At 35.3% G+C, this 22,986-nt stretch overlaps 2 protein-coding genes across 3 annotated transcripts; one reads left to right on the top strand and one right to left on the bottom strand.

Moving 5' to 3' along the window:
• Nucleotides 1-120: 120 nt before the first annotated feature.
• On the bottom strand, nt 121-7,071 carry LOC102237532 (tapasin-like). The gene is made up of 8 exons (XM_014470170.2): nt 6,854-7,071; nt 5,331-5,522; nt 4,360-4,608; nt 3,541-3,900; nt 2,582-2,905; nt 943-1,044; nt 794-822; nt 121-689 (listed from the first exon to the last, which is right to left on the bottom strand). The coding sequence occupies exons 1-8, from the start codon at nt 6,912-6,914 to the stop codon at nt 678-680; spliced, it is 1,329 nt and encodes a 442-aa protein (XP_014325656.2). The 5' UTR covers nt 6,915-7,071; the 3' UTR covers nt 121-677.
• Nucleotides 7,072-9,192: 2,121 nt separating this feature from the next.
• Nucleotides 9,193-21,373, top strand: LOC102223722 (H-2 class I histocompatibility antigen, Q9 alpha chain-like). 2 transcript variants are annotated; one of them, XM_023344392.1, is made up of 7 exons: nt 9,193-9,321; nt 17,875-18,141; nt 18,634-18,912; nt 19,134-19,433; nt 19,986-20,090; nt 21,083-21,096; nt 21,212-21,373. In XM_023344392.1, the coding sequence occupies exons 1-7, from the start codon at nt 9,261-9,263 to the stop codon at nt 21,218-21,220; spliced, it is 1,035 nt and encodes a 344-aa protein (XP_023200160.1). In that variant the 5' UTR covers nt 9,193-9,260; the 3' UTR covers nt 21,221-21,373. The 2 variants fall into 2 exon arrangements, with proteins under 2 accessions (XP_023200160.1, XP_005802942.2); XM_005802885.3 differs by having other exon boundaries at nt 21,079-21,096.
• The last annotated feature ends 1,613 nt before the right edge of the window (nt 21,374-22,986 follow it).

Here is a 22,986-nt window from a genome sequence, read left to right as displayed (position 1 = left end):
ATACTAATATATTATTCACAGAAGTATTTAACTTTATTTTTGAAAATTTTGTCTTTGTTTAAAACATGACTGTCATTGTGTCTTAAAGGCTCAAACATGAAAGACTGGAAATTAGACAAGTGGTTGTTTCAAAAAACTTTTATTTCAGAGAAAATGCAGAATTCAATAACAGCGAAAGTTTCCCTGAATTAAAATGATGGACTCTGTTTGTATTCTTCACATTTCTTCAATCAGATCATGATGCTGCACTCAGCCGGTCGGAGCGTCAGTCAGAACCAGCAAAATCAACATCATGTTATAAACTGAAGACAACCTTCAGCTGGTGACTTTATTCACCAAATGAAGCTGAAAGCATCGATCTAAATTACATTTTCCTTTGTGGCCAATTTCCAGTGTTTGTAACAAACTCAAAAAATAAAGGAGAATTTTTGTCAAATATATACATACAAATGTTCCAACCATGAAGAGGTTTTTTCCCCCAAACAGGAAATTCATACCACAAAACGTTAGAAATATACAAGCATTAAATTCTGCACAGATGTACCACCAGGCTGCAGGATGTGAAAAAGAGAAAAAGGAATCTGCATGAAGACGTGGAGCTGCTGCTAAAATCCCATCGAAGGTTTTAAAAGTTTCATCGGTTCAACAAATTTCTAATCAGTCGATTTCTGTCACCTTTACTTTTCTTTCTGTAAGAAGCAGAAAAACTTGGTCACACCATGAAGCATAAAACAGCTGCTGAGGCATGTGGAAAAATATACATTTAATAAAAACATGTTCTAAATTTTATTACCTTATCTTCTCCATCAGCTTTATTTGACCCTAAAAGCAGAAAATAAAAACATTAAAATCACCAAAGGATTCTGAAAATTGGAATAGCTGCAAATAAAAAAGTAAAACTGCTTTTTATTTTATTCAAGTAGCAGAAAACCGTTTTTCTACCTGATCCAGTAAAACTCCATGAGACAAACTTGATGAGTCCGTAGAGAACCAGCGCCACACCGACCATCGCCATGGAGTCCTCGATGGAGGGGCTGCTGAACCCTGAGGAGAAGAAAAAACACAAAATATATTTAAATCCAAACTGATTTTCTATCTGCAAGATGGCGCAGCTCTGCTGTGACAGGAAGAGGGATTCCTCATGCTTTTGTATTGATGTTACTTTTATGTATTTATGGTTTTTATCGTTTTTGAGGTATTGTTCTAATTGTTGTACTGCAACTTCGTTCCTGCTTCCTAGACAAGTTTCTGCTTTGGGAAACTAATAAATTATCTTATCTTATCATGTTAATTAAGTTTTTAAACAGTTTAATTTATCTTTAATTGTCTAAATGTTAGTGGACGTTAGTAATTAGTAGTAATAAATTGTTTTCTGTTCTGAAAACCAAACAGACCTCACACCTACGTATATTATGAAGCCAAACAGAGAAACTGTGTGTGAACCAGGAGATCATCAGCTTGTAGAATCGCCTTTAGCAACATTAACTCTTAATAGTTTGATTCTGTCAGTTTCTAAAGGGATTTTCAGACATTTTTCTTTAAAATATGTTTTTAGTTCATTAATATTTGCAGCCATATTTCTGAACAGCTCTCTTCAGATCCCAACACAGCATTTCAATAAAACTGAGGTCTGGACTTTGACTAGGCACCTTGGTTCTTTTCATTGTCAGCTGTTCTTTGTTCTTTGTTCCTGTTTTTTGGACCATGATGGCTCAGTTTGGCCCAATCTTCAGCTTCACCAGTCCTCTGGCTGAACAATAAGCACTAATCATTACCCCTCCACCACCGTGCTTCACAGCTGATATGAGATATTAGTGCTGATATTCTCTGTTCTTTGATCAAAATTCTCCATGTTGGTCTCATCTGTCTAAAGGACATTGATGTAAAAATGTTTAGGTTCAACTAGATGCAGCTCTGCTAACCTAATTGTGCGGCCAAATTGTTTTTAAAGAGGAACTTTCCCCTCCAAACCTTCCAAACCCTCCATACTTGTTCAGCTTTTATCTAATTGTTTTGTAATTACCTTTAAAACTGAACATTGTAAATCTAGTTGATTGAATATTGCAACTATGGCTGAATTCACAGGAATATCTACTTCATTTAGGAAAATGTTTTTTAATGGTCTTATTAACCTTCCCTGATTGATGAACAGCAACAGTTGCTTTTCTGATTCTTCTACAGAGATAATAACGCTGCAGATGACCAGTCAATCAACGCATTTGATATTTTTCTTGTGTTAAGTGTTAATAAAGAGCAGAAGAATCATTTTTATCTGATCAAATAGTTCAGCACACTCAAAATCTTACCAAGTATGTTTGGTCTAGTTTCTAGTGGAAATATTTTAGCACAGCTGAAATGAGACAAACTGACTTACATGGAAAAATGTGTTGCTATAAGTGAAACAATCTGCCAATGAAGCTTTTATACCAATATGATTGTCATAAAACAAGCCCATATCTGGCTGAAAAGTTCCTTGTAAGTTAGTTTCATTTGAAGTGTGCTAAGATATTTGCACTAGAAGTTGGACAAAAATACTTGTAAGATATTTTATTTTAATGTAGACGTTTCTCCAAGTTTTTACCGATAACGTTGAGGGTCACGCTGGCCCGTCGAGTTCCTCCTGCGTGAGCCGCCACACAGGTGACCTCTCCTCCTCGGCCCAGGTCCAGTTTGGACGTGTCCAGCTCCAGCCGGCTGCTCTGGCTGTAGGTGCCGTCCCAGGCCTGCCGGTGTCCCGACATCCTGCCTGATCCCAGAGATCTGGACTTCCCGTCGGCTCCTTTAAACTCCCAGCTCATCTCCAGAGGGAGCGGAGCGAAGCCCGACGCTTCACACTGGAGGTTCAGAGTCTGACCCGGAACAGCGAGGGGCAGCGGGGAAGGATGGATGGAGAGAGACGGAGGCTCTGGTGGAGAGGAGAGGAAGGAGGGGATTTTTATTTAAATGTTTTAAGAATATTTCCACTAGTGCTGTCAATCAATTAAACCATGTAATCAAATCATACTCCAGCGCTGCGATTAATCATAGTCAACCACTTTGCTTAACTTCAAAAACTTAAAATATAAAAATGCAAGATTTCAAAAAATGTTTAAAAGAATCTCACATTGTCTCAAACTAAACATCTCAGTTTTCCAGGTTTCCAAATTCAGGAACGTTTAAAAGAAGTCATTTTGCTTTTAAAATTGTTGACTGCTGAAACTTTGAACATTTAAAGTTTCTGAGATTAATCTCAAAATTTCTGAGTATTTTGGCAGAAATTTACTCCATCTTTTTTTTTTCAACCTACAGTGGCCGTAATACGCTGCAGCATGTTTGTAACTCTGCATTGTGTAACGCAGTATAAGACCATGTAACACTTTGCTTTTAACTAGGTGACCCTCTTAGGGACGATTAAAGCCCTAAAAGGGCATTAATCATATTAATGCAGATTAATATGATTAATCTGTAACATTAATGTAACATTAACACATTAAACCTTTCAGATTAATCACATGCATTAACAGCATTAATGTCTGCAAACTGTCCAGGTGTTTCCCTCACCTACGATCTCCAGCTCCATCGCCACCTGAGCCAGCAGGTAGGGCAGGTAGATGGTGCAGATGTACGTCCCAGAGTGTCGGACCTTAGCCTCCTCCAGAACCAGGGAGGCGTTTCCTCTCTCATGCAGAGCCTCAAAGTCCAGAAACGCCCCGGTCTCGTGAGTGTCAGCCAGGCGGTCCAACTTCCCGTCGTAAGCCAGAACCAGCCGGCCGTCCCCTCTGGTCTGGTACCGCCACTCCACCGCAAAGCCCGACGCGGACAGAGGAGTGGACGGGTCGACCCAGAAGTTGCAGTCCAGAGTGACCGGTTCCCCGAGTCTGGACTTGGCTGACATGGTTCTGCTGGTGATGCTCAGGATTACTGGGGAACAAGAAGCTCAAATGAATCAGACAGAACTAAGGGGAACCATTAGACCACTCAGACCACTGCACAAAAAACTTCCTAATGGAGAAAAAAGGATCATTAAAAAGTTGTTTGCAACTACAGTACTTGTAGTCTATAGTAATTCAATATTTTTTACTTTAAGTTGATAAATAAGTTTAACAGAGTTAGCATAAAGGTGCTAAAAACTGAATTGTATACAGCTAAGCAAAACAAGCTAATTGTGTTGCTAGAAAAATCAGCCTGTTTCGTAGGTCACAGTTACAAACTATTGAACATTTTTCACATGCTAAACGGATCAATGAGTTTTGTTTGGGTAAATAAATAGCTTCAAATGTCATTGAAGTTTTTACCCACTGTTCATTATAATCTAAGTTTGCATATAGTCTGTTCTCCCTAAAAACAAAAATCTAGACTGGTGATGAGGAAACTGGTTACCGTGGTGTTCTTTAGTTCCTGTTGGAGCTCTGGAGATGGTGGAGACGCCCAGCTGCTGGTCCAGGCCCTGGAAGGAAGCCGAGAACCAGTCGGCCTGCAGGTAGACGGGGCTGAGGGCCGACTCTGTCAGGGAGGCGACCCATTTGAGGCTGGACGGCTGCGGCAGGAACGGGTTGATCTCACACTGCGGCTTCTGGATGGAGCCTCTGGGGGGGTTGAGAGAGGCGTGGCAGAGGTTGGCAGAAGGGTCTGAGAGCGGAGGAGAAAAAGACTCAAGGTTAACGAAAAGCAGCTGGAAATCTGCTCAGAACATTCTGGTTTGATCTCAGTGGTAAGATATTTTATTGTGTTTATAAATAAACCCCGAATATTTCATTAGGATCCTTTTTATTAGGATAGACAAATGTAATCTATAGTACAACATAATGGCAAAATGAAAGAAAATTGGAATGAAATTTGTAATCAGAACCTCAGAAACGTTTTTTTTTTGCAAAACAACTCCATGATATAATCATTTGGATTTAGATCTGGACTTTGACTAGGCTATGCTAACACATTAATACGTTTTAATCTAAACCATTTATTGTAGCTCTGGTTTCCTGCTAGAAGGTAAACCTAAAACCCTCAACTCAAGTCTTTTCCAGTAATTAGCAGTTTTTCTTCTTGAATTTAGCAGAACACACTTCTGATTTTTACAGAAATATGGAGAATAAATATTAAATTTATATTGCAGACAGAGATGCTCAGGTTGGTGTGTAGCCATTTAATGACTCTCGGGAATAATTATAATCATGGAGAATAACAGCACATCTCTCAGAAATATATTCACCATTTTCTAAGGTTTACACAATTTTGTAATTTCAGAACATTTGTTATTTATGCACACAAGACAATCAGGACAAAGATGGAACCAAACAGATATTTGTTCCCAATACCTTCATAATCTGTGTTCAAATTCATGTTGAACTGACCTGTTATAGCATAAACTCTGCTGGGGTCGATGTCGGTCGCATCGCTCTGGCTTCCTGCTGCTTCACTCTGTTTGTCGGTCCTGATGTGAAGCAGAGATTTCTCCTGCGTTGTGGCTCCTGTCAGTCCTCCTCCTCTGCCTGGTTTCTCCTGAACGAACCAGCACTCCATCACTGGACAGGTGCAGCTGCAGCCTTCACACAACAGATTTAACAACATTAGTCTCCTTCAGTTAAGCAAGAACAAAAATAAAAACTTTATAAAGGATCTAGAAGTACGTTTGGTGTCCTTTTCATTTGAGCAAACCTGCTAAATATTAATCATCAAAAAATATTCAGGCGTCTGCAAAAAAGGGGGGTTCATTTTATCGAAATGTTCATATTAAAATCAAGAAAAGAATGACTTTATACAAGAAAAAAAACTTTTGGGTTGGCCTTTGGAGAGTCCCGAACTAGATCTGATGTTGGCTTAAAATGGCTGTGGACAATAGGTCAGCTCACAGTTCTGACGAAGTTCTGTCAGGTAGCTGAGGTAAATATTGACAAGTCATGATGCTAACGGAGATTAAATGCTGAAAGTCATAAGACACATCAGTCTTATTGGTGCAACTTAAGCAACTAGGCTGTTGCAGCATTAAAAATATGTGCATATTTAATATCAAGGTCTTGAAATGCAAAGGTTTGTTTACATTTTATTAGTTGGTTGACAAATAAATAAATAAATATAAAATGTTATTGTAAAAATTTTTGGTAGAATAAAATTGCTTTTAAAGTTAGGAGGAAACGTTGTTTAAATTCCCCCTAATTGAAAACTCAATAGATGAACTGTAGATTAATAGCTGTTAATGGCTGTCCCTGGGGGGGAAACTGTAATTACAGATATTATCAGCTATAAATTTATCCCCAGCAGTAAAAGCTGACATTCAAAAAGAAAAGTAGAAGTGTAATTCTCTCCAAGCCAAAATTTATTTCTTTCTGTTTTCACATTTTCCAAGTCCAACGAGGTTATCTTACATTTTCTGTTCGAAATTAAATATTTAATGTTTATTCTATTGTTTATTGATGAATCTACAAAATAAGTTCTAGGGTTAAGTTATTTAGGGTAAGTTAAGGGCTTTTTTTTTGCAATAATTGACGGTGAACGCTGCAAACCAGACTTTATTCATAAGTACCCAATTTTATAAATTAGCTAAACGTTAGAGCAAAAAGCAAACTCCAGAGTCATTCATTTTAGGTTTGTCCAAATTTTGGGAGAGTTGGGCTAAATTCGGCGAACATATGGATTTCTATTAAGCATTAACGCGTTGGTCATTTTATTAACTTTCTGTTGCTTTGCACTTCATGCTAACTGAGATGAGGTTCTGCATTACAGTACTTAGAATAAAGTGAAGCAGCCTAAGCTTGGTTTTAATAGAATCAATATTTGTACCATGACTGTCCAGCCAGTGCATACACAGATATATTTTTCATGTTTCCTGAAATTGATCAAGACAGTAACTCAGCAGAAATTACATTGTTTAGCTTACCTTGGATAAAGCCGATGAAGGCGATAATAGACAGTTTATATATTGTAGAAAAGTCCGTCATGATTGACCCGTCTTTCTTTGCTCTCTCGTCTCTTTCTTTACAACCAACACACGGAGAAAAGTAGATTAAATGGCTGGTTTTCCCCTTGAAAACCCAGCAGCAGCATTTTTTACTTTCGCTTTCACCGCCAAGGCCAGCTAGCTGGGGACAAATAAACACTCAGGTTATATTATTAAAATGAATTGCTTAAAATAAAATGTTAAATATGATTTTTATATAAAAAAAATAAGTAGACAACAGATGAAGAGAAAAATAAAATGTAGCAACATCGACTTTTAAATTGATAATTCCATAATGACATGAAGTAGTTTTTAAACGCCACCATTAGAGGGCGATGTTCCTCCACTATAAGTTAGTGGCAGCTTTGGTTGCATCATAACTCTTTTAATTCCTTAGCTTGCTATTGTGCTAATTAGCCTGTGAAAAAGCAAACTTTATTTAAATTTATTTTAGTCTACATATGTACAAATGCTTTTTATACTGTTACGCATTTTATTTAGAACAGAGATATTAAGATGATAAGAAACGAGAGGGAACAAATATCTGGAGTGGATTCCGACCTGAAGGAACTGAGGTGAAATAAGGACAAGAGAAACAGAAACAATGGGAAATTCTTAATTATTTCTGAGAACCAGGATGAAAATACGATAATCACTTCGTTTAACTTTTAAATACAATACAACATATTTCTACATGCAGATTTGTGTTTCTGCTATGGAATGTCTTTGTATATTTTCACATTTCATCGTATTTTACAAAGTTGCCGCAATCTCACTTTCAAGAAATGCCTGTAAAACGTAAAAGTACACATTAATCCAGAAAATGTACAATGATAAGGAAAGCATAACGTGGAATACTTTACACTGCAATAATTTTGGTAAATTTTAAGCAGGTTGGTGCTTTATTTATTTATCAGTTTCCATTGAAGGTGGAGTTTTTATGATATTTTTCTGTGCTTTGTTTCTGTCATTACTGGGGAAATGTGGTTTAGCCAGGCAGACAACAAACTTCTCTGTCCTGACAAAGGTTAATCAGATAGTTACCAAGGTGATGAATACTTCCTCTTTTGTGTGCCAACATTTGCATGAATCATTTTGCCTTTATAGAAAAACAAAACCTAACAGAGATCATCTGGTTTCCCAGAATGAAGCGTAGAGGATATTCCTAGGCAGCCCTGATGGTGGCGCTCTAACACCAGTAACAATGATCAGTTGATGTGCCATGTATGTTTTCATAACCTGCCATGCAGGATTTGCTAGTGATGTCAGGTCAGTTGTTCTGCTGCATACCAGAGAAGCTGCACCTATATTTACAAAGAAGAAAGGTTTTAGTTTTGTTTCATTAGAATTGAAGCAGATTCTTCGTGGCTCACTGATCTGATAAATACATGCCTTGTGAACTATAAGATTAACATTTTTCTTTATACTATACATGGTGTTTGTCTTTCACAAGTACGGAAATGTCACATGAGTCAGAGTTGTTGTCTGAACGCCATTTTAAAACAGAGGGAGGCACAAAATGGCATCATGGCTGTTGTGGCACTTTGATCACCTGTTGCATCATATTTCCTTGTTTGATTCATACCATGGTAAGCTGTGTTTAGGAGTAAAACAACATAAAACTTCATATGAACTATGTTTTTAAAAACAAACAAAGAACCCCCCTTCATCTGATTAAATTAAATTTAAGAAACATTCTTAAGAAACATAAATGTTTACAATAAACTGGAAAATGTGTCACCTGCTTTGCTTTGGAAACAAGACTTTATGCTAACTTAATAAATCTCTACTTTTGGCAGGGTGTAATTTGAACCGTTCCATAAGACAAATGAAATCCTGAATGTGTCTTTATGAATGAACACATGGTGCTAGAACCAGATAGACTGAATGAAATAAGAAATTAATAAAAATGTTATTGTTAGCATCTCTTACTTATGGTATGTGTACACTATGAATACAGTGTACACATAGCATAGCATAGTTCACAGTGGGAGCTGCTTGGGATTGACTCTGATCTTTGTTCTGGTTTTAGTTTATAGTTAGAGAATAATTAGTGTCTAAGTTTGCTTACATCTTGTGCTGCTTTAGTTAATGTTGCTTAAGACATTGTGGCAGAGAAGGAAATATGTTGAACCCAATTACAAGGGGACAGTGAGTCCCAAAGTCCTGGACTTTGGTAAAACCAAAGTCCAGGACTTTGGGACCTGGACTTTGGTTCAGGTGTGTACCTGGACTTTGGTATAACCAAAGTCCAGGTACACACCTTGTTACCTTCCTCTTTATTTTCAGAGTCTCTTCGCTCAGAAGAAGAATCACGCAGCTTTAAAATGGATGTATAAAAATTGACATGGCCGATAAAAATACCTTAATTTTTCTGATTCTAGTAGGAATACAAGAGTCTACAGCAGGTGAGTTTAAATACTTAAAGGTCTAAAGATCAGCATTATTTTAACAACTTTGTGTTATTTTGAGGTTTAATTAATGACAGATCCTGGTAATATGTCCTGAGTTTTAAACATTTTATTTATGCATTTAGTAGAGAATTGTCTAAAATTAAACAAATGAGCCGGGTATTAAGTTGTTTTCTTTTTATTTAACCATGTTGTAATTGTAACCTTTATGATTTGACATTATCTAGCTGATTGGCTTAGACTACAAACAAAATGGCAGCATGTTAAGTAGAGTTGTTACCTATGAATTAGGCTACATGTAAAATGGACGCTAGTGAGTTTATCAGGTTTACTCCACAGTACAAATGTAACTAGTAACTACTTAACTTAACTAATAACTACTTAACTTAACTAGTAACTACTTAACTCTGAAATGTAATTTTCTAAGTGAAATCCTTTATAGAATAATGTAATATGTAATAAAGTTAAAGAAGCACAAAGTAATGTGCCTCCAACCCCTTTTATGTTGTTCCAGTAAAGAACCAGATAATTTTATAATATAAATTAAGAACATTTGCCAAAAAAACACATAATGGTGGATTTTTTAAAAATAGAAATTATTAAAGAGGTTTATTAAAAGACAGAATGAGATTAAATGTTCAGAATGATGATTTAGAAAGTAACAAAAGACATTTGGCACAGAGTTAATCCTAAACAAAAGCCCTGATTATGTTCAAGTGGTTATATTGTTGTGCAATTATTTTATGACAAAAGAAAATCAAACCAAATCTCCACTCATACCAGCCATTTAAATGACATCATGTTGTTTTAATCAGATTGTTGTTATTTTCAGGTGATGGTGTTTCTTTCTGCTGTGTTTCTTGGTGTTCATGATGCTGTTTGTTTACTGATGTTATCTAAAAATCTGGTAAATAAAAAAGGCTGTATTCAAATACATCAATCAATCAATCTATCAATTAAATTTTATTTGTATAGCATATTTCAGCAGCAAGGTATTTCAAAGTGCTTTACATCATAACAAACACAGAAACACAATGCAATATAGAATCAATAATCAAAACATGACATTAAGTCAAGTTCCATCAATAAATTTGTAATTGATTACATTTCAAATACAATTCTAAACAGGTGGGTTTTTAGTCTAGATTTAAAGGAAGTCAGTGTTTCAGCTGTTTTACAGTTTTCTGGAAGTTTGTTCCAAATTTGGTTCATAGATGCTGAAAGCTGCTTCTCCTCGTTTGGTTCTGGTTCTGGGGATGCAGAGCAGAACCAGAACCAGAAGACCTGAGAGGTCTGGAAGGTTCATACAACAACAGCAGATCTTTAATGTATTGTGGTGCTAAGCAGGCAGGACTTTCTTAAAGAAATGTGAGGGTAAAACATCCAGACAGCAGGAACTGGAGCTTAGTTGACTTATAATTTCCTGTAGGGTTTTATAATTAAGTAGTTGGAATTGGGTCATTTTTCCTGTATTTGTTTTGTTTGGGCACAGCATTGGTACTGACTTTATAGTGGATGTACAGATTAATCCTCTGATTTTTTGAATTTTCTCTGAAAAAAACTGGAAAACTGGTTGCAGGCGGCAATACATTGGAATTCAGGCGTAACGTCACAGGAGGGTTTGTGATTCTGTCAACTGTTGCAAATAAAGTTCGAGCATTGTTAATGTTTTTGTTTATGACATCTGCAAAGAAAGCCTCTCTTGCATGTTTTAGTGTTAAATGATAGTTACGTAGTCTTTCTTTATAGATGTCACAATGAACGTGGAGTTGAGTTTTACGCCATTTTTGTTCTGCCCTACGGCAGAGTTGTCTACAGAGTTGTCTAATACATGCCACACTTGGAGAGTTTTTTATTAGTTAAAAATGCTGTAAGCAGCATTTTATCATATCAGTGCTGCTCCGTAACGTAATGATAAGCTGGAATCATTTGGTTGTCCTGCTGCTCAAAATTGTCATTGCTGGAGGATATTTGTCATCTATTTTACTATTATATATTTTAATCTTCCACATATTTGACCAGTTTTGATGACAAAACCTGCATGTTTTGTAATGTGCCAGGCACACAGGAACAAGGTGTGTAACAGAGGTGATGAAACATGTTCATGTTCATTGTCTCTGGTATTAATGTGTTTGCATTTGGTTTTGTAAATCATACTTAAACCTGTCATTATCTCTTTGAATGAATCTGCACCAGTTTTTATTAAATAAGGTGAGCTGTTACCTTCCAGTTACATGACAGAAGTTCAGATTCAGACACCAGGACAGATTTTTGGGTCTGAAACTTTCCATTCAGAACCTGTAGCAATTATATGGCATTTCAAAACCTGTATAAAGGTTTTGTCATCAAATAGTATTACACGTTATTGTAATATCATTGATGACTCTAGTATTCAGCTGTTCATGAGGTGGGTCATAGACATTTATCCATCTTTTACATTTTTCCAGACTGCATAAATGTGCGGCAAACTAGCGGTATTGCAGAGGGCCGCACTGGGTTAACGCGGTGAATTTCAACTGTCCGACTCGTGCTTCAATACACTCCAAGTTGCTTCAGGTTGTTGCAATCATCAATTTATTCCACTGCGACAGCCATACTTCAGACTTTACAAGGACTGACACATACTGACCAGGCTAAACCATACAATGGTGCCAACAATAAACGACATCACAACACGGTCAACAGAAATTACGACCACCACCGGCTCACCTGCTTCCTCATACATACAAAACCAGCGCGCCAGTATGGCTCCCATTCATACTTAGTGACAGTCACGCTCACCTCGACACACCCACCACCCACATGTCAAAGCCGTGTGCTCCTGCCACATCAGTGATTGCTTATTTCAATCATAAGGCTCTTACACTGCAGTTTTGAAAGTGTTATGAACTCTATCTAAATGCTCTGGGTAAACCGTGTCTTAAGGGCTTGTTTCCCACTGAGAACATGTAATCATTTTTTCAGATTATTGTCACATTTTACATTGAATTAACTAGCAAATCAAGAAATTAATAGCCAGACTGCAGCACATAGTAGACCTGATAACTTTGTCAGGTCCCTCCAGGTATGGAACGTTTACTTCAGGACAAATTGGGACAAACTGGACTGATTGACAGGGGCCGTCATGTCAACTGAACATGTGTGCCTGGCATTCAAGGTGTGTGACAGAGGTGATGATGCACACAATTTTATTTGTATAACACCTTCAAGGCATTTCAAAGTGCTTTACAACATAGAAACATAAAATCACAAAGTCATATAATGCACAGTCAACAACATTACATTTTTCCATCATTGTACATCAGATTATTGATGTTTCATGTTTATGTTTCAAACTCAACTCTAAACATCTGGTTTTAGTCTAGATTTAAAGGAACTCAGTGTTTCGGCCTGAAAGTACGACCCAACTCTCCAGTCGTTTCAGTAATTTGTCATGATCAACATGGTAAAAGCTGCACTGAGGTCCAACAGAACCAGCACTAAAAGTTAGGGATTGTAATTGCTAGTGGAAAAGTTCAGATCACTGTGGTGAGTCCGGTTAGAACTCCAAAGAAACACAGAGTCGCACTCAGTGGGTTTAACTTGCACTTGTTGTTTATTTCTTAATTTGACATAATGGTGTGGTTCTAGAATAGACAAACAACAATACAATGTCAGTGTCCGAATAATCCCTAAATGAAATGACTGAAACAATATCACACATACTAAATAACTGCAACATTAATGGTTACAAGCATCCCGTTTCTAAATAAATACACGACACAAAAAAACCCACGTTGAGTAGCTTTTAAGTGCACAGGTGTACAAAGCATGCTATCAATTAAGGGCAAAACTGAAATACTGAATAAACAATGTCATTAACTTCAAATATTACTTACTCGCATTCCCACGCACACACATCAAAAGAAGGTGACAATAAATTGCAAACAGCAACCTTGTGTGCCCAAATCTGATTCTGGAAATAATATCTTCTTCCCTTCTATTCCTATTACCTTTTCTATACCCCCCAACTCTTTTTTGAATTTTATAATAAAATCTCCCTTTTTCTCCTCTATCCCACTGTTCTTGCCATTTTTCCTTCATGTACTCCTTAACAACACTTTTTATCTCATTCCTACTTATTTTAATATTTACCTCAACAATTTCTTTATTAGAGGCTCTCTTAGCAAAACTATCCGCCAATTCATTTCCTACAACACCGATGTGAGCAGGAATCCAAATTAATTTAATCTGAGATCCTTTCTTCTTAATCCTGAAAATTACCTGAACTATATCCTCTATAATATCTTGCCTAACTTCCGATTTCATTCCTTTTATACTAATTAATGCACTATACTAGAATCTGAACAAATTACAAACTTTCCTCTTCCTATTCCCTCTATCCATTCTAAGGCTATTAAAATTGCCATTAATTTGCCTGTATACACTGTTAGTTTATCACTAATTCTTTTATTTTCCATAACATTTAAATCTGGAGCAATAAACGCTATCCCTACTTGATTAATTGACATTTTTGAAGCGTCTGTATATACTTGGATATATTTTGAATATTCTTTATTAATATAATTTTCCACTTCATTCTTTTCCATCTCTCTTACCTTTTCCAATAGTTTTAGGTCAACTTCAGCCTGGTCTAAAACCCATGGTGGGATGGCAGGAGAGACAACTACTGAACTAATTTGAACTTTATCAATCCCAATTTCTTTTATTTTATTTAAAATTACCCATCCAAAACTATTCGTATTCTTCTTTTCTCTTTCCTGACAAGGTTTTAGCGTTAAATATGGAGGATAATTTTTGCTATGACCTTTAATATTCGCCCAATATGTTACTGCTATTTGTTCTCTTCTAATCTTCATTGGCATCTCACCCATCTCAACCTGTAGAGCCGAGACTGGAGTTGTTTTCATCGCTCCGCAGCATAATCTTAACGCTTGATATTGTATTTTGTCTCTCTTTTCCAATAACTTATTTGAAGCTGAATTATATAAAATACATCCATAATCAAAAATAGATCGAATTAGACCAATATAAACCGTTCTTAATGCTTTCCTATCAGCTCCCCATTCTCTGCCTACCAGACATCTTAAAATATTTAAAATTCTTTTACTCTTTACCACTATCTTATCTATGTGCATTTTCCATGTGAGTTTTTTATGAAACCATATCCCCAAATATTTAATTTCATCTCTCCTTTCTATTATACTCCCATAAAATTTAAGTTCCACATTACTACTCACTTTGAAAAAACAACAAATTTAGATTTAGATGTTGAGAACCTAAATCCCCATTCTAACGCCCATGCTTCTACATTATTTAATGCTTCCTGCACTTTCTGTGTTATATATTCAATATTCCTTCCCCTTTTCCAAATGACACCATCATCTGCAAATAGCGAAACACCTAAGGATTTATCTATATTACTAAAAATATCATTAATCATTATATTAAATAACATAGGGCTTATAATATTCCCTTGGGGAGTTCCATTTTCCACTTGATACTCTGAACTAATTTCCCCTTCTATTTTCACTCTTATCTTTCTTTCAGTTAAGACATTTTTAATCCATCTAAACATTTTACCCTTTAAACCTGTTAGCTTTAATTTAATCAGCAACCCTTCTTTCCACAACATATCATAAGCCTTTTCCACGTCCAAGAACACTGCTATCACACTCTCTTTATTAATTTGAGCTCGTCTAACTTCATGTTCCAAACATATTGCTGGATCAATCGTACTTCTTCCTTTCCTAAATCCAAACTGGTATTCCTTTATCTTCCCCTTGGATTCTAAGAAATATACTAACCTATTATTTACCATTTTCTCCATAATTTTACATAAACACGACGTTAGGGCTATTGGTCTATAACTTTCAGTTAAACATGGATCTTTCCCAGGTTTGCATATTGGAATAATAACAGCTTCCTTCCAGTTATCAGGCAAAACTCCTTCCTCCCAACTTTTATTAAACAGTTTTAACATTTTTTCTTTACTCACAGCACTAAGATTACTCATCATATTATAAGTGATTTGATCATTACCAGGTGTCGATTTTCTAGAATTCCTCAACACTTTATCTAATTCAGCTAAGGAAAATTCCTTATTACTATAATCATCATAATTCTCATCATTTTGAATTAATACTATATTCAGCTGTTTGGTAGTTTCACGTCCTAATTTTTCCCTATTATTTAGATTCTCTGTACTATGTATCTTAGCAAACATCTTCCCTAATACCTCAGCCTTACTTTTATTATCTATAATATTATTTCCATTGTCTTTTATTATTGGAAAAAAAAATTCTTTTGAATTCCCTGACATTTTTTTAATAGTATTCCAGACTTTATCTAATGTTGAATTCTTCCCCAATGATTCACAATACTTTCTCCAATAATTTCTTTTAGCACTTTTAATAACTCTTCTAACTTCTGCCTGTTTTATTTTATAATGTATCAGATTCTGAAAACTTATCATTTTTTTCAATATCTTAAACGCTTTGTTCCTCTGTTTAATAACTATTGAACATTCTATTGTCCACCAAGGAACTATTTTTTTTTTTCTATTCCCATTACTTTTGGGAATACTTAATTTGGCCGAATTTATTATACCCTTGCTAATTTCAGAATTAACCTCATTAATTGGATTATTAATATCTACCTTTTCCAAGCATTCTTCACTCATAACTCCAAACATACCCCAATTTGCTCTCCCAAACTTCCACCTTCCCTCAACTTTTAACTGATCCTGTTTCATAACTACCCCTATATTAATGGCTATTGGGTAATGATCACTCCCCTTTGTATTTTCTTTCATTATTTCCCATCTGCATACATCAGCAATAGATTGAGACACCAATGTCAAGTCAATAGCAGACTCTTTGCCTCTAACAATGTCCACCCGAGCGCCTTCTCCATTATTTAAAACAATCAATCCCTTTTCATCTATGACCTCTTCTACAATCTCTCCATTATAATTATCTTGATCACCCCATAATGTGCTATAAGCATTAAAATCCCCACACCAGGGCGTGCCGTGGTGGCGTAGCGGTTAGCGCGACCCGTATTTGGAGGCCTTGAGTCCTCGACGCGGCCGTCGCGGGTTCGAATCCCGGACCCGACGATATTTGCCGCATGTCTTCCTCCCTCTCCTTCCCCGTTTCCTGTCAGTCTACTGTCATTTAAGGGACACAAGAGCCCACATAAATATCCCCTGGAGGGGTAAAAAAAATCCCCACACCACACTATTTTCCCTCTCCAATTTTTTAGGACTGCTACAAGTTTTGATTTTTCTAATTGCTTACAAGGGTTATAGAAATTAATTATTTTAACACTCCCTTCATTTGTCCATACTTCAGCACCAATAACTTCTAAGTCTGACACTATTTGTATTGGTATTTGAATAAATTTTATGTTAGTTTTGATAAAAATAGCACACCCTCCTCCAGTTTTACTTTCCCTGTCTTTACTTAGAACTGAATAACCATTAATACTAAACTGTAATGAAGACTTGAGCCAAGTTTCTTGAACACATACTATATCCGGTTTAGGATTTAAATTACTAATGAAACCTTTAAATTCTTGACCATTTGCTATTAAACTCAGAGCATTCCACTGTACTATTAAAATTATGAAATTGTTTGAGACGCTTCAAGATCAGCTGACCCTTCACCTTGTCATGTATTTTTTCCCAAGACAAATCTTTTACCTTAAAAAATTTAGTAGCTGCTTTCACTATAATTTTAATCTTCTCAGTTTTATTTCTTGCTTGTTCTGAACAGTTAATAATATACGCAAGAAATGGAATTAATTTATGTAACGTAATATTTCCCTGATCATTATTTGTCATTACTTAGCACTGTGGTTCTTCCACAATCCATATTTATAAAAATATCATTGAACATTTTTACGAGGGCAGTCTCCGTGCTGTGATGAGTAAACAATTATGAACTCAAGACAAATGTTAGCAGATGTTTTTATCTGCTAACAGTTTAAATAGTTTAAAGAATAAAACGGTTCCAGTGGTCCTACATCCAGCTTATATTTCCTTATAAATAAAGAAATGAAGTCCAATAAAAGTTTATGGGAAACACAGGCTGTTATGAAGGGTGAAATAAATTCTGATTTCCACATGGAGAAAAGTTTTACTATTGATATAAGAGAAGTTTTAGAATAATATTAAATATTGTGATGCTTAGTTTGGTCGATTTGGGGTTCTGCTCAGATAATATTATGATTGATATAAGGAATCTTAATTATTAATGTATGTTGAAAATGTAATGTATACTGATAACAAAATTATCACAATTTAGCAAAGATATTCAACATTTCAAAAGGTTAAATTCATTATTTCAAAGTGAGCTTGTGTTGCTGCTAAATTACCTGTTTAAAACTTTTAAAAGTTATGGACAGATAAGTAAGCAAAATGTAAAAAACTAAATGTGTTTTATATTTTTTCATCTATCAGAACAGAACCTGATGAAGTGGGTTTATGTTAGATATGAGTAATAATAGAGTAAAGTTAAAATATTCAGAAATGTCTTTTTCTTACAGTGACCCACTCTCTGAAGTATTTCTACACGGCATCTTCAGGAATAGAAAACTTCCCATCATACGTCTCTGTTGGGTTGGTGGATGAAGTTCAGATAAGTTACTGTGACAGCAGAACAAATAAAAATATTCCTAAACAGGATTGGATGAATGAAGTGAGTTCAGAATATCCAAATTACTGGAAGGAGGAAACAGAGACATGTCTGGCTAAACAGCAAACCTTCAAAATCAGCCTAGAAATTGCCAAAAAACGTTTCAACCAGACTGAAGGTTTGTTCATGATTCACTTTGTACATATCACATATTTTTTAGGTTTCCCACATTGTTTGTGTAAATTATCATGTCAGTGATTATTTTACACATGATTTTAGTTATTGTGCATCTAAAGGTTTTTACTTCTGTTTCTAATCCAGGAAATTTCCAACAAGTTTTTCTGTGTTCCTCTGTATTCTGAAACTTGATCATTGGAAACTGTTTCTATAACAATTCCTGCCTTAAAACCATAACATTACATTTTGGAACATAAAGCAGTAACTGTTTAATTATTTGTGGCTATTGTCCCATTTAGAGTTATGAACACATGATAAACAAAATGAACTATTTTTGAGGGGGAGCATAAATGCAAAGTTGGCATTTTGTTCATTTATTTAGTTAATTTGTGCAAAAGTTTAGGAATTTATTTTTGATAGAACTTACACTGAAATACATTAGGAACAAATTAATTGAATGTGTTTTAAACTCACTGATGTCTCTTTGTCTCAGGAGAACACATATATCAGCAGATGTATGGCTGTGAGTGGGATGATGAGACTGGAGAGGTCAAAGGTTATGATCAGTTTGGTTATGATGGAGAAGATTTAATCACACTGGACCCAAAGACACAAGAATGGATCGCTCCAAAACCAGAAGCTGTCATCACCAAACTCAAGTGGGATAATAATAGAGCTGCTGTAGAACATGAGAATGAGTACTTAACTCAGACATGTGTTGAGTGGCTGAAGAAATATGTGAACTATGGGAGGAGCTCACTGATGAAAACAGGTAATACAAAACATAATGTAGTTTAATGCACATAGTTACATTTATACATTCCCCTTGTTTTATATAAACTTCATCAGTTTCCATGGCGATATAGGCCTTATCAACCCGTTTTAATGAATTGTTCATAAATCAAGTTTTCTCTGTAAGCAGAAATCTATATTGTTAATATGAATTAGTTCTTTATAAAATAACTAAAAATGTTTGCTCCATGTGCTCTGCAGATCGTCCCTCAGTGTCTCTCCTCCAGAAGAATTCATCCTCTCCAGTCAGTTGCTTCGCTACAGGTTTCTACCCCAACAGAGCTGAAATGTTCTGGAGGAAAGATGGAGAGGAGATTCATGATGGTGTGGAAAAAGGAGAAATCAAGCCCAACAATGATGGAACCTTCCAGATGAATGTTAACATCGATCTGTCATCTGTTGCAACTGGAGACTGGATCAAGTATGAATGTGTGTTTCAGCTCTCTGGTGTCAATGACATCACCAATAGACTGGAGAAAACAAGAATCTTGACCAATGAACGTAAGTAATTATATAAAATGCCACGTTTGTTTGCTGTTAAATATCTGATTAATACAATGTTCTGACTGATTGATTGTGTTTTTAGATTTACATTCAGTTTTAGGTCAGAGACACAATCTTTTATCTCGGGATTATTATCTAAGCATGTACCATAAAATAAAAGTTAAAACAAGTGATTTGCTGCTAATACAATCTGCTCTAAGTGTTTGTGCTTCTTTTTGTTTTTACAAGTGTAAAATCAACACCAGCTTCATCTGAAACTGTTTACTTTATTGGTTTTAGGTTATATTTGTCTTTGTGTAACTTTCTCTACATTCATTTATAAAACTTGAAAATCCATTTATATTCTAATTAAGTGAATAATTTTTAAAAATGACTGAAAAACGATACATTGAATATTTGAGGTGTTTGTGTTTAGTACAAGAAAAATCAAGAGAACAGAAATCAGAACAAGCAAAAGATGAAAAACATCATGATGTTTAGACAAAGTGGGATAAGAAACATGATGAAACCTGTTATTCTCTCTGAATGTGACCTGGTTTGTTTTCTCAGCACCAAATACCAGCATTGTGATCATCATCGCTGTTGCTGTTGTTTATGTGACTGTCTATGTTCCCATTGCTGTGATTGGATTCATTATTTACAAGAAGAACAACGGTGAGAAATGAATATTTTGATTGTTGGTTTTTAGATACAAATAGACCTGATTTAAATGGTAAATCTAAATATAGACTTAATTTAGACATGAGTCAATGATGCATCCATGTGTAACTGTAGTTTAGAGCCATTTTATCTGTGCATAGACCAAGCAAGACTTCCTGCTTTAAAAGTGGTTGAAAATTAGGTTTAAGTCCATGAAAAAGCTGCAAATAATTTAAAAATACCAGAAAATTTGAGCTCATTTGATTCAGTATGAACCAGTTTTGTACTTTTGTGGCAATAATATCAGTGTGCAGGAAATTATTATTATTTTTTTAAATATTTGAACCAAAAATGTATTGGATGCTTGTAAGTTCATGATGAAATGTTATTTATACTGAACTGGAATTAAAAGTGTAGCTGTACATGCTGCTGTTGGATGTCACCGGAGATGAAGTTTAGTTTGTTTTCATAAAAATATAAATGTCAGTTAATTGGCATGAATTGTAATTTCCAAACAGAAATGACTCTCATGCAGCAGCATCTCTTCTGTGACCAAGTTTGTTACAAACAGAAATTATTCAGCGTTCAAAAAAATCTCTGAGAAATGGATCCTTTCTAATTGCAAAAAACTTCTCAATTTAGCCATAACATTAAGATAATAATCACACAACACAGTCATTGAATTAATATATTATAATATTCTGTAACTTATCTGGTAGGAGGACTTGGACAGTAACTTAGGAGCCTTGAGTCTGAGACTAATTTCTTTTTTAATGTTATTTAAATTTTAATGTTGGCTAAAACTGATTCTAGATGTTCAAAAATGTCTGACTTTTAGATCACATAACTACTAAATTTAGCCCAGTTAAATTAGTAGTGAATTATTTGCTTAGAGGTATTTTCACCTAAAAATGGCCACTATGTGATTTCTGTAAAAATAAAGCAGAAAATAAATTTTTTTTTAAAAGGTAAGATCTAAAGTTGCTCTTTTTCACTGTTTCAGCCAGGCGTCCACCTTCTCGTAAGTAAACAAATAAAACCACTCACTATCTGTATTTTCTGAAAGTATTTCTATCTTATGTTGCTGGAGATCTTTCTGCATATTTTACATTTATTCACACTTTTTAACTTTATAGCTGTGGTGAACGGTCGGCCTCCAGAAGAAACCAGATTCCTTCGACAAGCATGAAAAAACCAAAACAGGTCAACACCAAGAAGTGAGTTGATGAATGTTGAACAAAGCAAACATATAGAAAATAATTAAGTAAAAGTACGTGCAAGAACAAAGAATAAATAAATAAAGAATAAAGAAAAAGGAAAAACACTGAGTCTTATTATTTGGCTCTCTGATTTCCCTCTTCTCCCTTGATCCTCTGCCTCGGCATTAACTCACCGGCAATGAAATGTCATCTAAAAACACAGAATATATTTTATTGAACTATTTGAATTAGTTTATATGTATTGCCAACTGTTGCTCCATTGATATCTGTTATGTAAGTAGATCTAGACATTGTGAGGTACTGATTTTTTCCTATGTTTCAGTTAATCTGTATTGTTTTCTTGGAGATAGTCAGGGCCACAAGCAGGAGTTTGGGTCTGATCGAGTTCATGTTCAGTTCATCCAGATTACCAAGTAAACAGACAGAGGGGATTGTGGGATGTTGTGGCCAGAGATTTGAGACAGTTTGGTGATTATTTCTTTCCAGAAGTTTAGTTTTGGTGGACAGAGCCAGAATGGTTGGAGCTGGTCATCAGCTGTATTTAGTGAACTGTGTGTGTAAATGTCTGAGTCTGTAAGGCTCTTTATGTGCATCCTGGGCTCTGTGGTTTGTTTTCTATGGATTGTTTTATATTGTATCAATGATATCTTGGAGTTGCTGGATATGCTGAAAATATTATGGCAGACATTATTCCAAAATTGATTATCTGTGTGGATAGTATGATCTTTTCCTATTCAGAGATCAGAATTTGAGGTGCATTATTGGTAGAAGATTTTAGTTAGTTTAGGTTTGAGAGTGTTTTTGTAGACTCTGTGATTTTGTTGATGCTGTCAAATAGGGACGGTTGTCCTAGGTGAAAGTTATTGATGTCTATTTTTGATTTGATGGCTTGCTTTAATTGATTATATTGAAAAAACTGCTTCCTGTTTAAAAATGTTAAAAAGAAAAACACCCAGAAAGGAAAACAAAAACTCAAAGCAAGTTTCTTACAGCTGAAAAATTAAAACAAAAAGAAAATGAAAAGGAGACAAAAATCATTTAAATTTTGAGCCATTTCTGTGTTTGGATTTATCTTTGGGTCACTTGGAATTTAGTCTTAAACAGACAAGTTTTGATTTTATCTCAGCTTTCTGTAAATTTACCTGTTTAGTTAAATGTGTTTAATTCCAGCATTTCTTTGTAAATAAATCTTTGTTTTATTCTCTCTGTCGATTCATCAATAGAGTCTAAACTGATACAAGAAATGTGTTGCTGAAATGTTACTGTTGTTAAAACTGGATGTTATGAATCCAGTTTTAAAATTGAGGAACATTAACACTAACTGGTTCAAATGCCTGTGATGGACTGGTGACCAGTCCATGGTGGCTCCGCCTCTCACCTGTTGGTGGTACCAGCACCTTCCTGACCTCACAAGGGATAAGCAGATAAGCTTGTTGGATAATGAATGCTTTATCCAACTGTGTGTTACATTCTGATGGGTAATGATGCCACTTGACAAAATGCAGTGTTTTAATTGTTGATTGAGTTTTTTATGACTTTGTATTTTTGTGTATTTATAAAGCAAAGCACTTTGAACTGCCTTGTTGCTGAAATGTACAAATAAACTGTTTCAAATACTGTTAAATGAAGTAGTTTTGACATTTTTGTCTAGAAAAGTGTTGCCATTGTTTGGGTTCTGTAAATAATAATAA

Source organism: Xiphophorus maculatus, chromosome 13 (assembly GCF_002775205.1).
Source record: "Xiphophorus maculatus strain JP 163 A chromosome 13, X_maculatus-5.0-male, whole genome shotgun sequence".
Lineage (NCBI taxonomy): Eukaryota > Metazoa > Chordata > Actinopteri > Cyprinodontiformes > Poeciliidae > Xiphophorus > Xiphophorus maculatus.
Note: the sequence above shows the minus strand (reverse complement) of the source record. Positions and strands in the feature narration are given on the sequence as shown.